Source organism: Homalodisca vitripennis, chromosome 1 (genome assembly GCF_021130785.1).
Source record: "Homalodisca vitripennis isolate AUS2020 chromosome 1, UT_GWSS_2.1, whole genome shotgun sequence".
Taxonomy (NCBI): Eukaryota; Metazoa; Arthropoda; class Insecta; order Hemiptera; family Cicadellidae; genus Homalodisca; species Homalodisca vitripennis.
The window spans coordinates 32772355-32790324 of NC_060207.1; the positions used below are offsets into that span (position 1 = coordinate 32772355).

General features: G+C 36.7%; 1 protein-coding gene across 1 annotated transcript; it reads right to left on the bottom strand.

Moving 5' to 3' along the window:
• Positions 1–12632: 12632 nt before the first annotated feature.
• Positions 12633–14582, bottom strand: LOC124359529 (cytosol aminopeptidase-like). The gene has a single exon (XM_046812344.1). The coding sequence runs from the start codon at positions 14426–14428 to the stop codon at positions 12725–12727; it is 1704 nt and encodes a 567-aa protein (XP_046668300.1). The 5' UTR covers positions 14429–14582; the 3' UTR covers positions 12633–12724.
• Positions 14583–17970: the final 3388 nt, after the last annotated feature.

Here is a 17970-nt window from a genome sequence, read left to right on the forward strand (position 1 = left end):
CATGGCTGATCTGCTGAGTGTTGCTAAGGGTCAGTTCCCTGAATCTAGGATCATCTTGAGTGGAGTCCTGAAGCGAGGAGACATCAGCAACTCATCCATTTATCTTTTTAACGAGCAATTAGATCTCATGTGCAATAACTTCGGTGTGGTTTTTGTTGACGCCAATGACTCAATAAAAAGATATCACTTGGCTCGTGATGGTAGTCATCTTAACAGAACGGGGAACCATCTTCTCGGCAACTTTATTTTCTCTCATATTCAGGAGGGAGTGGATGTAGTGCCTTTGGCGGTTAGCTCTGTACCTCTTCCTCTAGCGCCTACTTCTTCGGAGACCGCAGCCTTGGACGGTCATCCCTCTTTGAATGTTTTGCCTTCAGTGGCCAGCTCTGTACAACCACCTCTATCTCCCACCTTGTCGGGAAACGCCGTCATAGGCCGCCATCTCTCTGCAGATTAGCCCATGTGAACATTCGTTCAATTAACACGGGGTTCGGTGAGCTCTGCTCTGTGGTTGAGGATTTTAACTTTGATTTCCTGAGTATCTCAGAAACCTGGCTTACTCCTGATATGTCTTCGGATTGTTACAGTTTGAAGGGCTATTCATTTTGGCGTTTTGATAGGACGTGCGGCCCTGGCTTGCCTTCAAATGGCGGCGGTGTCGCCGTCTACTTCAGGGAAAGATTCGATATGAAGCGGATCTATCTTGATCATATTGATGGGCGGCTGGAATACATATGCGTGTTGGGAAAAGTTCAGGGATTACGCTTGTGTGTCTGTGTTGTCTACAAGCCTCCGAATATCCCTTACTCATGCTTTACTTCTCTGTTCCACGCCCTCTTCATTGACATGCTCTCTCAAGTTGATGAGGTGATTTTGATGGGCGACTTTAATGTTGATCTTCTTGGGAACAATAAGCCGGAGTTCAAGTATTTCAGGAATCTCTTGGCATCGATGAACCTTGCTCAGATTGTCAATGAGCCAACCCGCGAAACTGACAATACCGCAGCCTTGATTGATCATATCATCGTTAGGAATTCCCTGAGCAACATGACTGTTGGTGTGGTTGACACGTCTAAGATCTTGGATGGTCGAGGCAAGCGTATCACTGACCACAAGTTGGTTTTCTGTGACTGCCCTTGCAAGACTAAGGAAAGGATGAAGGAAAAGTTCATTTCCTACAGAGAACTGTCAAAAGTGGATCTGCAAATGTTTTCCTCAGAGTTTGCCTCCATTGAATGGCATGGGATTGAACTTCAGAGTGATGTTGACGATGCTGTGGATATGTTAACCGCGGGAATTATGCAGGTATTTGATGCATGTGCTCCATTGGTAAAAAAGCGTGTGACCAAAAGGAAGGCGCCCTGGCGAAATTCAGAAATAATGCTTCTGACATGCACAAAAAACCAATTAAAAAGATTTACTTTGTCGTAATGATGCACGTGCGAAAGCGGCATACTGTAGCGCACGCAATAAACTCAATTACGCCGTTAGAAAGGCGAAAAGAGATTATTTTGCGACAAAGTTAAAGTGCAGTGACTCAAAATCTTTCTGGGCAACCTTGCGCGCAGGAGATCTAAAGGTGGGCACTGCTGGCGGTTCTGTATCGGTTAATATTTCCCCGGATGAAATTAACCGCTACTTTGCTGGCTTGGGCGGCGATAACAGTGTGAACCCGGAAAGGCTCGGTTTTTATAAGCACGCTACTTGCGAAAAGGTGCAAGATAAATTTCAGTTTCGGCAGGTGAGTGAGAGTGAGGTAAAAAACATTATCAACAGTATCTCCACAGCGGCTTTTGGCATTGACGGAATTTCAATCATCATGGTCAGAGCAGTTAGTCCTTTCTGTATCGGGGCTATCACCCATATCATTAATCTCTCTCTCTCCTCTGGCTGATTCCCCTCTGGATGGAAAAAAAGCCTGGTCATCCCTCTTCCCAAAAATAGTAATCCTACTAGTGTGTCCGAGCTTAGGCCCATTTCCATTTTGCCAGTTATGTCTAAGGCAGAGGTGCCCAACCATTTTTACCCAAGGGCCACATTGTAAACCCTTTATGGCCAGGCGGGCCAACATCCCAGGGGATTTGGAACCCCAAACAAAACGTATTGCCCGAGGTTTATTCCAGAAATCTTGTGCAAAATATGAGTTTTAAGGTTATTTGGCCCTTGTTTCCTGATTATTGTAATTTCTTATTATTTATTAGTTGTTAGGTAAAGGTTTATAATATATTATGTTTTTTGGTTCTTTTAGTAGAAATAAATATAAACCCAGACTTTTGGATGTTTGCTCTAATTCTGAGGGAACAATAAAAAAGTCACCAATAAATTGAATACATTGATTGAAATTAATCCTACTAGGATACTAGGACATGCAAATTACGTGGCGAGTGGTGACCTTGAGTTGGGTAGGGGTTACGTCGCCACACCGCGCGCTGTGCCGTGCTTTACGCGCGCTCTATTCGCCAGCCGGCAGCCACCACCGTAGTCAGTGAAATCTGTCTGCAACTACTTTACTTCTTTCAACACTCATACTCCACCAAATGAATACGGCTCGTTCTACGTGAAATCGGCTGGACTGCTTGGTTCTCAAAATTTGTATTTATTTAATATTTCAAATGCTTGTAAACAAATTTGGTTGTTTTAGCAACAAGGCGGGCCACATAAAAACTGACCCGCGGGCCGGATTCGGCCCGCGGGCCGTAGGTTGGGCAGCCCTGGTCTAAGGTATTGGAAAGAATTGTGACAAATCAGTTGGTTTCCTTCCTGGAGTGCAGCGGTGTTTTGCCCGATAGTCAGTCTGGTTTCAGGAAGGATTTCAGTACGACATCTGCTCTACTAAGTTTGACAAGCCAACTGTTTTCCGCCAGGGATAAGAATTTATGTAGTAGTTTAGCTGCTCTTGATTTCTCACATGCATTCGATTCAGTGAATTTTGATATGTTTTTGGCTAAGCTGCATTACTACGGTTTTGATCAGGTTTCAACAATGTGGTTTCGCTCTTATCTGATCGACAGAACCCAGGTAACCAGGGTGAATGATCGTCTTTCAGGGATTGCTCTCAAGGAGTCAGGGGTTCCTCAGGGTAGCTGCTTAGGTCCTATTATATTTCTATTGTATACTGCGGATCTTAATCTTGAGTTATCATTCTGTTCCCTTTACTCCTACGCTGATGACACTCAGCTTGTGTTGTCATATCCTCCATTACAGTCTTCCTTGGCAATGCAGCAGATTAATGCTGATTTGTCGAGGGTCAGGCTCTGGGCTGACGATCACGGGCTTCAGTTGAATCCAAGAAAGTGTTCACTTGTTAATTTTTACCCCTCTTCAAATGCAGTCTTTTTTGGTAATGGACCCTTGGGAGTTTCCTTGGGAAGTGTTCCTTTGCAGGTTTCAGACACAGTAAAAATCCTTGGCGTTACTTTTGACAAGCAGTTAACCTTCTTGAACCATGTTCAAAATATCAATCGTGGTGTAATGAATAGGTTAAGAGTGTTGTTTAGGTTTAAGGGGTTACTCCAGGAGGAAGTGAAACTGAAGATTGTCAAAGCTGTGGTTTTCCCAGTTATTGTTTATGCTCTTCCTGTATTTGGGGGAAGATTGACCCTTGAGGTCCTGATTGATAGGTTACAGAACTCTGCTGTAAGATTTGTGTACGGCCTGAGAAAATTTTATCACGTTAGCCAGTATCGCCGTACAGCAAGGATCCTCCCGATAAAGTACATTTTCAAACTCCAGGTGGCTTGCCTTGTTCACAAGGTGTTGCTGACGGAAAAACCCTCTTATCTCAGGGGGATGCTACAGACCCGGGCTGAGATTAGGGACTGTCACACTCGGCAGGACGCCATGCTGGAGGTGCCCAGGGTCAGGCTGGAGATGGGGGGGAATGGATTTCGATACTTTGGCCCCCAGATATACAACAGTGTCCCTCACAGTCTAAAGGCTTATGGATATTCCTCGTTTAAGGACAATCTCAGACTGGCTTTGGAGGAGGAGTGTTTCACCTCTAAATAGCTGTGTAATGTATTAGATTAGTTTAAGTTAGGTTAGATTAGTTTAATTTTATATTTCTCGGATGATGATATAGATTTGTATGTGCCTTGATTAAAAATGTATGACTTCAGTTATTTTGAAAAACAACAATGTAATGTTGAAAATCGCTGCAAATAAAGACGTTATTATTATTATTATTATCAATATGGATAACAATTCCAACTCCGTAATTTGACGTAAAACCACGTTTATGTTACGTTATGTTTACATCATATCCAGGTTTCTCAGTTTTTAGAACTTGATTTTATAACTATTTCTTCCTGGCATTCCTCACACACAACTACTAAATTGCAGTTAAAACCGATTTTATTTTTAACTTGCAACACTAGCCCAGTTTTTAGGCACTTAGGACAAGCTAAATTTTCAACTAAAGCTATCAAACAGTTAAAATCAACTAGTAGGTATTCAGGAGGTATGTCTCTTGCTAGGCCTAGTCCTACTTCTTCGTTGATTGAGGAATCGGAAAATTGGAGATCGGATTTTCTATTATTGGCATATGTATCTAAATCCTTTAAGTAACCTAGTCTACTAGGAGAAGAGATTTTAACATAAGAGTTGTTGGACATAGAGTAGTAGTTCTAGATTCACTTATATTTTCTGCTAATACTTCCCTACGTTTCGGGATTGCGTATTGAACTTTCCTTCTTCTTGATTGTTTTAGTGATTTTGCTTTTGGCTTCACTGGGGCCATGATAATGTGAAAATTTAGGCTAGGCATATAATAATAACACATAAGTATAAATACACTATAAATTACACTAACTAAAATGTTTCAATGGCATGAACAACACTATGTTCTTACAAAGTTTTGATATATGATCAAATTTAACAAGTGAATCAAACTGCACATAAACTGTAAACAATTATTGTGAACATGAATTGCAATTGTTGTGTGGTAAAACATAACCTAAAATTCTACAACTGACAGTTGATACTCAATAGAACTTTTTGTTCAGAATATTAGAGCAGAAACAGTTAGAATATTTAAAATAGTTCTCAAAGATACTTTTTTTCTGATTCACTTTTTATATTGGTACTATATTCACGTAAAGTATTATTTTAGGAATAATGTTATTGAAAAATAACATTTTTAAGATCCAATTACCAAAAATGTAACATGAAAATAAAACAAATATATTATTACACTTACTTTGTGGCTATAAATTGCACCAAAAATTTAATTGCAGTACTGCTTTAATTATTTATTTTCTATATGAAAATAACTTAGTAGGACCATACTACTTCTGAAATTTTTGCGTACAGAAATTACCAAAGTAAAAAATAAATAAATGTAGAAAAAAAAACATTTCTTTGCTGTTTTGAGCGTGGAAACAAATTAAGAAACCCCTTAAGAAACAAATTAAATAATTACATACAAACAATCAATTAATTATAGTAAGATTACACTAGTATTAACTTCATGACTCATCACACTGTATGGTTTCTACTCGTTCAATACCATAATTGTAAAATTACTTTCAAGAAAATATTAGTGCAAAACCAAACTCTATATTTTACTTTAATTTTTATTAAATATTTTTGCATGTCTATACTAAGTATTGGAACTGTTGGGGTATAAAATTAACCATTTAAATGAAACCATTAATGAAAAGAAAAAATTATAAAGGTGCAAAGATTTTTTCAACGTACTCTCACGTACCCATCATATCTCACCAAAAGGATGGAAGCTCCAGTTTCCGGTACTTGACGCCAGTTTCAAAATTCTTAATACTATTAAAAACTAGTAATAATTCTCTTTGTATACATTTCGCTCCAACTGTTCGAATATTATAATTGAAATACATCATAAACGTACAACATAAAATGTGCTAATAATTTAAAGGGACTAATAAAAATTAGGTTGTGTTTATCATAAATACAGTTTTCAATGAGTGAAATTAAACATGAATACAAATAGCAATATGAATAAAACATGCTAACAGTTGTAACTTAACAGTAAGACATGCAAAGTTTCAAGTCAATAGTTAATTTTGTACGCAAGATGTACTATGGAAGACATACTAACAAATAGACAGAATAAGAATTATTCAGCTCAGTAAGTGATGCAAAAGTATATGTAGAGTTTGAAGTTTATATGTCAATTCCATTATCGAGATATCTTGCGTACAGTTCAACTCCACTAACGCGCTGTCAAATCTCATGGAGGAACATGCACTATTATGATACTCGACATTGTTCACTTAGAAACGAAGCTTATACACAACTTCAAGTGGTTTTCGACAAATAGAGTGGACAGGGAGACAGGCAGAAGAGAAACGATACAAGCCTCCCGAATGATATGCTTCGCTAAAGCTGACAACTTATTAATAAACAATCCTGGACAAAAGGATTGTTTATTAATAATTTACCCCAATGATTTACAATGATGATAGTGTAGGATCTATTGTCACTATCCATACATACTTATACACTAAACAACGAAAATCCTCTGTAGGATGATAATCTGCTAGTGATAACAAACTTCCCCCTTAACATATTTTCTGTTCGATATCTATTCTTAAGTCCCAATTCCAAATTAATACCACTCTTACAGTTTTCATCATATTTTATTGTTTTGAGCAAGCTTGAATAGTAAGGAGCTCTATTAATGTGTGCATTCAATAAGCTGTACCTACAGTATGTAGACTAACATGGGTGTTCACCGTCGTTTGACATTTGACGAAGAGCAAGAATTTTGATTCAACAGGAGCGCTCGTGAAGAAAAGGGAGTAGAATATTTGGAGTACAGTATTACATTCAACGGTCGGGAGAGCTCAAGGCGATTTCTAGAAACTGGAAATGGTAACAGAAGTCAGAGTAGGGCAAGAGTCACAGGCAGAACAGATGATCGATTTCTTATCATCTACGCAGGAGAACGATTACTTGTAGCTGCAGAGCCTGATCAGAGATGTACGTAACGAGCACATTTCATGTCGTACATTACGCATACGTCTTAGAGAACGCGATTTGAGCAACAGAATACCTGCTATAGGTCCTCGCCTCACTGCTCGGCATAGAGAGCCAGGACTTAAATTTGCTCAAAACCATGTCAACTGGAGTATGAATGATTGAAAGAATGTTCTGTTCTTATACGAGGCCAAAGTAGTCTTGCTAATCGAGATGGACTACAGCGCACCTGGAGAAGGCGGGGTGAAATATTTGTCCCAAACTTGCTTCTTCCCCAGGATACCTTTTGGTGAGTTTGGATAAGTTCGGTTAGGTTTTGGGGTGGTAGTAGTTTTGATGCGCGCGCAGAGCTCGTAATACTTTCTAGACCAGCTTTAAATATACAAAGGTAAGTGGAAAACATGTTAGAAAAACATGCAGTTCCATTTGCTTCATTTTGAAGTACTAATCAATTTCAACTGATGCATGACAACGCTCGTCCGAATAACACTGCAGCTGTCCGAGGCTACCGTAGTGAGGTTGGTTGTAAACACAATTGAATGGCCACCAAAGAGTCTGGATCTCAGTCGTATAGAACCATGTGATGGACACTTTGCAAAAAAATATAACAACCAGCTCAAACTCTCTTGGCTGCCTTACAAAAACGCCGTGATTGAAGAGTGGAGGCAATATCACAAGAAAATATGCAACATCTTACCAAGTGGAATGACATAGAGACTCCAAAAGGTAATGAGAATAGTAGGTAGAAGCAATAAATACTGATAAAAGCATGTGATCTGTAAACCAAATCATCAAAACCATTTCCATTCTTACTTAATCCTAACTTATCTTATTTATTGTACTTGCTGTATCATTTTTCACATTTTGAAAAAAAAAATTAGTTAAGCTTGTTGGTCGCTTTTATAATTGACTTATGTCCGTTTTTTATCTCCTTTGTAAAAGCGCTGCTTTCTTTAATATAGAGATGTGTGCATTTTTACTGGAAACGACAATATACTATTAATTTATATTATTTTTAGGTGTCTGGACTGATGTACGGTAGCGCTTACATGATCTGAGCTTGAATGTAGGTACTATCTGGAGGGACGCTTTTTCCGGTGTTATCCTGGCATTTCTGATTGGTTCTTTGCCGTGCTTGGATAACGTTAGATGATTTGTGGTACAGAAAATACCGATCATAAATGCCCCTCGCTAGGATGTGCAGGCCTCGGTGGCGACATCAGTGCGACTCCATACTTCTCGCAATAAACATCTCTAGAAAAAGTACCGCAATTCCATCTCAGATACAGGTATAATCAAGTGCTCGTAAATGTTAAACTATTCATTATTAAATTACTGGAACCAGAATGGGAATATAGAATTAAATTGCAGCAAGCGACCCGACTGCAGTAAAAGGACAAATAATACGGTGTTGCCGCGTTGACAACAGTTGTCTCAGCAACGTGTTTACGAGAAACTCCTAACACACGCGTTGTTGTTCTTTTGGAAACATGATGACAACGAGCAATGAATTCCTTTTGTTTCGTTGCCGGCAAACTTGAGCTACAAACAGCCAAAGCGGCAGACCCGAAATTCTTTAGCTGTTACTGGAGCAACGGAGTTATAACGAACAACAGAATTGCAGTGTGACCATTATTTATTTCATTGCCTGAAATCTATCTAAAAACTGGTAATAGCAGTTTCTTTGTAGGTTTTATAAAACTAGTATAATTTTATATTTGTTAAAACAAACTAAATTATTCAATTATGTTTAATATAAAAAATAAATAGTTCAGTACAGTTATTACGTGTGCAATATTTATACTTATACAATTAAAAAACTGAAATTAGTTTTTTATATGTTACTACGGTAACTAATTATTTTAATACGTACTACAAAACTGTATTAATAGTTTTAATGGTATAACCATTCTCAGCGATAAACTTACTGTATGAATAATTAATCAGTCATATAATAAAAACTACAGTCAATTACATTTTTGCAATGCTTTTTTGGTACAATAAATAAAATTGTGTCTTAAAAATTTTAATTTATTATATTCATATAATTAAATATTAGGATTAATGTGAGAATAATTCTCTTGAAAGTTTCTTCATAATTATACTAAATGATACTTTTAATCATCTCAAAATAAATATAGTAACGAGAATAAACAGATTTAATGATAAAACTTTGAATAATAGTTTATTGTTATTTAAAATTATGTATAAATAATAGCCACTGATGGATAAGACGGACGACCGTTTCGCATTGGTCAAAAAGTAGTAACAGTTGAAGAAATAACTCGTTGCCGCAACCTGTTTTCAGTTGTTAGAATAATGTCGTATCGCGTTGCCGTTAAACAACGACAATTTCCATCTGCAGAAGCTAGGAGAGATATTGGGATTATTTGATCTAAAGTAGCCGGCGTTATCTGCTTACGTCTGAAATGACCGGAGGCGGACTTTGCAGCATGATTCCAACGGCCACCCCTGCACGCTCCACGAATAGGAAACGTCCCAACGTAACAAAAGATTTTTATATTTCTATCATACGCACATTTTTCATGAGTTTTCTTTATGAATATGACTAATTTCGTTTCAGGAAATAATTTAGTTCCTGGCTAAATTTACAGTTGACTTTGACAGCTCCAAATATCTTTTTATAATGTTTTAAGTTGTTATAACATAATTTTATGATAATTAATATATTTTCTAGATATATGTTATATAAAGTCAAATAAAGTAATAGTAAGATATTATTATATACCCTTTTATGTACTACATTGTAATGTAATATATTTTGAGCATATAAACACCTGCAGTTTTCAATCATTAGTGAAAAAGTTTCAGTATAAGACAACTTTAAAAATTTGTAAGTAAAATAGTTTTAACACAAACAAAAGAAATTAACTTATTTTTAATTTTTAAATAACAATAAAAAATATTAAGGTACTTTTTATGTAGAATAAAGTGTTTAAATTTATATTACGAGAAAACTGGACAGGCTGTGTTACTAATGAAGATATAATCTTACTTTAAACGTATATGTAGAACATTAGCCTTTTAATTTTCAATTGAATCAAGTGCGATCTCTTCACCTTTAAATATATCAGCGTCAATGTTAGAATGTTCATAATTCAATATTTCTTCTTTGAGAATAGAACGTTGATGTGACTTAATTCTCTTCTTCGACGAAAACACATTTCTACGGAGCAGTTGCTAGCTAACCGCAATACACAAATACATTATCAGATCTATATCTACGTTTGGAAACGTATCCTGCAAGTAAGTCCTCTTCTTTGAGGAACTTGCTCATAGAAAGAGGCGTGCATGTGGCATTATTGTTTTAAAAAAATGCACGCACACACTTTCAATTGGTGACTCCAAATCAATATGGTTTTGCAGTTTTGTTGCATGTTTTACAATGATTGGTGGTTGTTTGAGAAGTCAGAAGATCAATTCATATAGAAGTCATTGATCATATACAATGGCTAGATCTATGAGCTATTATAGAATATGCATTTTTTCTTCCTTATTGTTCATTTTTTTTTAATGTCAATAATAACGTAAAATATTTTCACTTTAAACTTATTTCTCCCTGTGACAACTTCATCTCCTTTCCCTTCTTCCTGGACGGCGTTTTCTCCAGCTGCAAATGTTTAAAGAATCATAACATGTCTCACAGCATTCACACCCATCCATTGCCTTATTTTCATATACGTCAAACAAATAGCGGAGAAGAGAAACATATATTTTACAAGAGTCTCGTAGATTCGGTTTACTCTTTCAATTGACGTATCAACACTTTAAAGAGTTTCGCTTAAGGTTTCTGATCTTTCTAAGACATCTGTCCAAATCTCCAACAAGAATGCAGTTTCCAGTCTGTACATGACATTGACAATATTACAAACTTAATTGCTTACAAGAGGTTTTTCACACGGGTCATTTTGATCAATATCCAGGACTTCGATTGCAGTTTCCCAGTTCTCTCAAGCAAGCTTCTGCAAACATCTTCGCGTACATACTACCTTTTATCAGATAGACCCTTTACAGTTTATTTTTGTGTACCTGGTGCTGCATTATTTTCTCCAACATTTTTGTAGAACCAATGAAGAAATTATAAACATTATGTGGCCTACAGAAGTTGAACGTTAACAACATAATCTAAATATTTGCACCGTCGCAATTTGTCTGCAGACTACATAAGTTTATTGGTGTAAGAATTTAGTTATGTACAAGATGCTAAAGTCTTTGTGAATTAATAAGGACCTAGCACAATCATTCAAGACAAAATTTCTGAAAGTAAGGATACAACCAAAAAATTAACACTTTAATCTAATTTTGATATGATGTGCTTGATTTTTAATTTCATAAACAATAACCATAGTAAATTTACAGTATAAGCGTTTCGAAAATTATACTTATGACGTAAAATGTTGAGCTACTATTATAGGAAATTTATCCAATTTAACCAAATATTAGATACATATTGTAAATCACTGTCAGAGCCAATGACTACATGTTCTATGTTCTACTTGTACAGAATCATCACATTCTTCTACACCCTGGTGTATATCATTAAATAAAGTTAAATAATCAATACTTAGGTGAAAAAAATTTATTTTCACACAGCATAAATCGTATTTAACATTAGATAATGCTTCAATTCGAACTTGGGAGGGAATTAATTCGGCTACCGGTATCGATTAGTAGTGTAAAACGGTTTACGTATATGTATTATAATTTAATAATGGACATAGAATGTTTAATTTTACCCGTATTCTCTGGAAGAGGTATCTCTGATAAAAAAAACATGTTAATCGCGAATAGAAATGTGTGCTACAACACAATGCAGGATGAAACATACAATACATATAAAGATCAAGTACACATAAAAAAGTATTACCAGTGAAGTGATGAAAAAATAATTGATTAAAATAATCAGCTAAATACCACTATCCTTAAATTTCTAGTTCGTGAACGAATTTTGGGCAAAGGTTTGCCAAATAAATATTAGAGAGTTATAAAATACACATTCCAGTTGCAACGAAAGTAGCATTACAATCTTAATACTTGCTTCTGTTTGGAGGGTTGTAACACTTTTGTAATTACAAGAAACCGTCAGGTTAAAATAAAACTATGCTTCTTATGGGGATTGTATGTGCAAATATAGCAATATATTTATTACTTTAAAATATTACGATATTTGAACCCCCTTGAAAGCACTTACGCTATTATATTAAGTTAAAACAAATACATAGCCAACTTGAGAATTGCTGTCGGTGTTGTCTATTAATCAAGCCAATACAGTTAGACCTCGTTTAAGCGGTTCGTAAGTCATGATAAAATATAATTTCCCTTGGTCACGCGGTTAATGATTGGTAAATATTTCAAAAGTTTAGTCGAATTTAGAAGGTAAGAAGATTACGCAAGCCACTCATTCTACATGTAAGTCTGCTCGTATCCGCGCAGAACGTTAAACGTCTTAGGGAATAAATACATGTATTTTTCGCCAAGAGTAGGTTTTATACATTTGTACACTAAACTTCTTGCATCTGCTATGACCCTTGTGCTAGTTCCTTTGTCTAGCAAGGGAATCCGACTTTAAATTATTGTATTGTATATCCATTATTCATAAACTTTAATGATTCTAAGTTCTGAGAAATTTTAAGTCTGATAAAAATATCACTCATAAAAAACATGATAGGCAATTTTATTAGTAAAAATAGGACAACACCACACTTACAGAGTACAGTATTAAAACGGCGTTTGAACAGTTTCAGCAGATCTAGCCACAAGCGTCTTGCTTCACAGTGTCTGAAGATATTTTTCCGTCTTCTAAATCTGGTGGGTACGCCATCTGTCCTAGAAATTCAATTAACGTTCGTGTTGGCCGGCCAGACATCCCTTTCTTCAGGTACGACGTCCTCCCTCCCTCGTACATGGTACCTGAGGTGTCTATGTGTGCCCAGTTCTTATGACAGGTGAACTGGTTGAGGAATGCGGTCGTCGTGCAGCTGATACCACGGGGATAGAATTCATCTCGCTGGAGGGTAGACAGGTCAGAGCTCGTGAAGTCCTTGATTTCCCGCTCGTACATTCGCCATAGCGGACACTTCCATACGCGGTCACCGCTATGAATGGCTGCTATCTTTAGGAGCTGCCACAGTTTCTCGTTCTTCGTGAACAAACCTGAAGCTGAGAGGCCAAATGCTGTTCGCACTTCCTTTGTCAAAGTTGCAACGCTTACTATATACTTCGGATTGAAGCTCTGGGCGAAACAAAGAGTGTCCGCTAACATTAGGTTGCCACTGAAATCTCTTGGGGAGACAAGAATGGACTTACCGCTGAGAGATTTGACGATATCCTTCGGTCTTCCCGCCGTTCCTCCCGGCATGTTTTCTCCTATAGCCAGAAGTCCTACGACGTTGATAGGAAGTCCGAGGGCGGCCATAGCCTTGAAGGCAGCAACGATCACGGCTGCTCCTGCCATGTCACCTCGCATGTGTTTCATTTCCTCACACTTCTTAAGACAAAGCCCGCCAGAATTGAAAGTCAATCCTTTCCCGATCAGAACCACTGGAGGGATTCCTGGATCACAGCCGTTGTAGTTTAATTGGACCAGAATAGGACCCTGAGGCGATCCTTTGGTATTTTCTAGAAAAGCGTTCATGTTGTTTTCCTGAAGCCACCGCTCACTTCTTAACGTGACGTTGACGTTAGTTTTGCAAAGAGTTTGAACTATTGTGTACGCTAGAGCGCGAGGAGTCATCATGTTAGCAGGAGTTTCCATTAGTTTTCTCGCAAAATTTTGAGCCTCCGCCTTTTCCAGACCAATCCGCCACTTTTTCATGTCACAGTCACCGTACAAAATCAAATCTGGCATTTTTACCTTTCTCTTTGTGTTTGATAGAAGATGGTGATTTTGCCAGACTGCTAAATGAGCACCTTCGGCCGCCGACTCTGGATCATCGAATCCTTCTACGTAGATTTTGTTGACTTTCATCGCTTGCAGTTTTATCACTCCGGCACCGACAGCTTTTCTTACATTTTCTTTTGCTTCGTCTCTACCCTCTCGTTTGTTGTAGCCTGCTCCGTTTCTCCCTAAACCGGCAATTGCCACTACGTCGAATGTCGGGTCTAACTTAGGATACACTCTGACCTCCCCTAGCCTAGGAAGAGGTGTTACTTTCAAAGCATCTATAAGTCTTCCATTTATGTTATGGTTAAATACGGTTGCGGTTTTAGTTAGACATACTATGTTTGAAGTCTTTTCACTAGTGTATACACCCAAGATAATACCTGAGCCTTCAGTGTAAGATCCCAAACAGGAAATATCTCCTCCGTCGTTGCTCAGATTCCAAGCATGGGTGGCCGGGATTTCTTCACCATGGACAGAATAACATCTCTGATGTGGTCTGATGATCAGTGTTGATGATTTTATATTGGAAATGAATCTTAAAAATCTAAACATTGTTTGTGTTTTGTACATTAGTTTCGAGAGGTAATGTAAAAATTCGTTTGTTTTAAGAGAATATTAGTGTAAGATAATTTAATAAATATGGTTTATGTGTGTGTGTAAGTGTCTTGTACAAAATTTGAAACTTGGGCTGTGTCACATTTTGTTTACGTTGATTAATATATTTTTGTAATTGTTAATAGCTAGCCATATGGTTACAATAAAACACATCATATGGTTGCTGTTGTTCGTTACATCACTCAAGAAGAAGAGAATAATGAATACATATGCATAGTAAGGCAACATGTACTTAATTCAATAGATATTAATGTACTTGCTTAATTTATTGTTACCCGTGGCTTATACATAATTTCTTGCTGAATAACAGGGATATAATGTACATATCCATTGTAAATATAATGCCAAGTACTCCTAAGTCAAGTGATGGTCTTTATAAAGATACTTCTATCTCCCGGCCCACTTTACAATAAATTGATTAAGTGTAAAGGAAATTAAAACACCAACGTTTACGCAATAACCGAATTATTTGCAACATTTTACGGAGTTTTATTAAATAGCTCTGAGGAATTCAGTTTCACTTGAACCATTTTAGACCAGTGGGAGGAATCTGTGCTGAACCCTAAAGTTAGAGTCTTTTTAGCATTCGTAGTGAGAGCACATATGGAGTAGATTGATTGAGCCCTATGTTAAATTAAAAATGTAATTAGAACTATTTAAGGTAAATATATCTTCACTGTAACAACAAAATTTGGATAGATAGTTTTTGTGTGGCAGAAGCGCGAAAGTAAAAATTCTCACATTTATAATATAATATAAGGTTAATTTTCTTAAAGGGTATGCGGCCCGCAGTGGTCTTTTTGGCATTTGGAGAGAAGAAAGAATAAATATAAATATAAATTTAAATAGACCTGCTCAGTCTCGTATCCCGAATCAATGCAGAACGAGCCCACTGTCTCCTCGATGGGTTTCTCGTCCCTAAAATACTTGCAGTTTGCGTCTGGTGCATTGCTTTGGGACTCCATTAATTGTACAATTGCCATTGCTCGCTGCCCACTTATTGAGTCATGTTAGTGCTCGATTATAGTAGTATTTTATAAGTCACCTGGATACTCTAAATGCTTTGAATTCGTCACTGACACATCTATAAGCGAATAAACCTTGATAACACTGTTGTTATTGCACTTTAAGTACATCGTTATTTCACGAAACACTGACAATGTTCCGTTTAGAACTCTAAAATCTATGTATAAATATTAAAATAACCACACTCTTTGATAGAAATACAACGTGATTTCAAAATTTCAAGGTAATCTTTATGGTACTTTCCAAGTTTTGCTGCTACAAACATATGGAAGCTGCATTATATATATATATATATATATATATATATATATATATATATATATATAAATTTGTATCAGTCATGACATAAGGAAGGAATATTTTATATATAATTGAAACCTTGTAAGGATGAGTTTGAAGGATGTACTCTCAAGTTTGGTATTTCCAGTAGAGCATGTACTCTGCTTTTGTAATCCTTGCACTGCGTAAGTCCGACGCTGCAGTACTCACAATATAGTGTAGTAGTCGATTTCTACCAGATGTAACAGACCAAAAAGAATTCAATTATATCTGAGCAGAAAGGAAATATAGTACCAGATATTGTTTACTCCTGCATTATCCTACTACTAAAGTATATGCCTATGCAAGTGACCACGTATTTCTGAAGGGATAGAATTTTAGGCGTTTATTTCCCGAATTGTGCAGCCCTTCTGAAAGTGGCAGCTATTGCATGGGGCAAAATAAAATTTGTACGATGAACCACAATTTATTTAAATTGTAACTTCCGGTCCGCGCGATCCCGCGGGTGCGGCGAGCGGGTCTGCGCCACGACCTCCCAATCACACTCCCTTGTCCGGGTCTCCCGGCGGACCGTCATTTACATCGCAGTCGGACCGATCACGTCATTCAATTACCGGAGACTCGTCTCACTGCTGAATATTGATGTGGCCACGACAATCCTCTGGTTGGAGTTGCTAAACAATTTATCGTTTAACTCAACAATTGTTTTATAGCGACATTTCCACTGTTTCGGAAAATTGCTATTGAACCACATGATTCAATAGGATTTACTTCAGTTAGCTCATACAACAGTCTTCCGCTATATTGATACGCATTGAAAATAATAATTGTATTTATGGCTAGTCTGAGAAAATCACTTATAGAAGAAAAGTCTAAAAAGGGTTTTCACACAGCAAAACCCTCATCTTACATATTATTTTCTATTTCTTTTGTAATCGCTTAAATGATAAATTATTCCATACTAATGAAATCCCCTTCATATTTGGGAGAAAAAAATTAAGGTGATTTTCAGCAAGGAGGAAATTAGAGTTTCCTGCAGTCAAGATGGATGGAAAAACTCAGAGAAGAAGGGACGGGCGATGATGACGAGGGGGCGGTGACAAAAAGTGAGCTGTCTTTCTCAGCTGACTCCTGATTGATTGGAGACACTTTTAATTAAACCAGGAGTTCATATTTCAACCAGGAGTGGCCAGATAGCCTATTGTAATATATGTCTTTGATTACATTGTATCATAAATGTATACATACTTAACATTCAGCCAACGTTCAGTTTATACTTAAAACTTACTAGAAATACTTCAATATGTACTAAAAACTATGTAAAAATACTGCTCAATATTAAATAATATATCTTAAAAAGTTAAATGATTATGCACCTAAATGGTGCACACTTCTATAAAAAGAAAACGTGATCACGATTACTATGTTATAAGTACTGCAAATGCGTTGAGTTTCTTAAGATAAGCAAGATCCAAAGTTGATTTAGTTGTTTTAAGATCTGCAGCATATGTTTCCTCACATATCTAGTGAAGGTCATGTATGGAATTTAATGGAAGTTTTTGAAATGGAACATTTACGATTCAGAACGGTAGACAGCTAGAACTTGTAATGAAAATTAAATACCGGGTGTCTTAAGAGCCTCCCTCCCCCAGGAACTTTCTTATAAATAGAGATGGAGTGATTTACTTTGGGGGATGTTTATGTGATCAACCGAAGGAGTTTTATGCTGTACGGAAATTGTTGACACCCCCCCAAAATAAGGAATTTGGAGATAATAGGAACCCCTAGCAAGTGACACCTCATTTTAAAGGTATTATAAAAAGAAGATTAATACCGCAAACTAGAGGTCTCTAATGTTACTGTACAAAATTTGGTGGTCAATTAAATTTTGAATTGTTTTATAAAACCCCTGTAGTTTATAAGTTATAAGTAAGTTACATTTAAAGTTATTGTAAGACAGATAAAACATTCACTCATTAGTTATTTTGGGAAATAACGACACGAAAGCATAAAACAAATTATTACAAGAATCAACAAGCATTAAAAACCATGTATTACCACTAATGAATTATACACATTTCCCAATATGAATTTAATTTTGTGAGGCCTTTTAGAATTGAGGATTCCATCGTCAGGCAACTAAATGTTAAAAATATAAATTTTATCTGTATCCTGGTATTTTTATTTGCTTT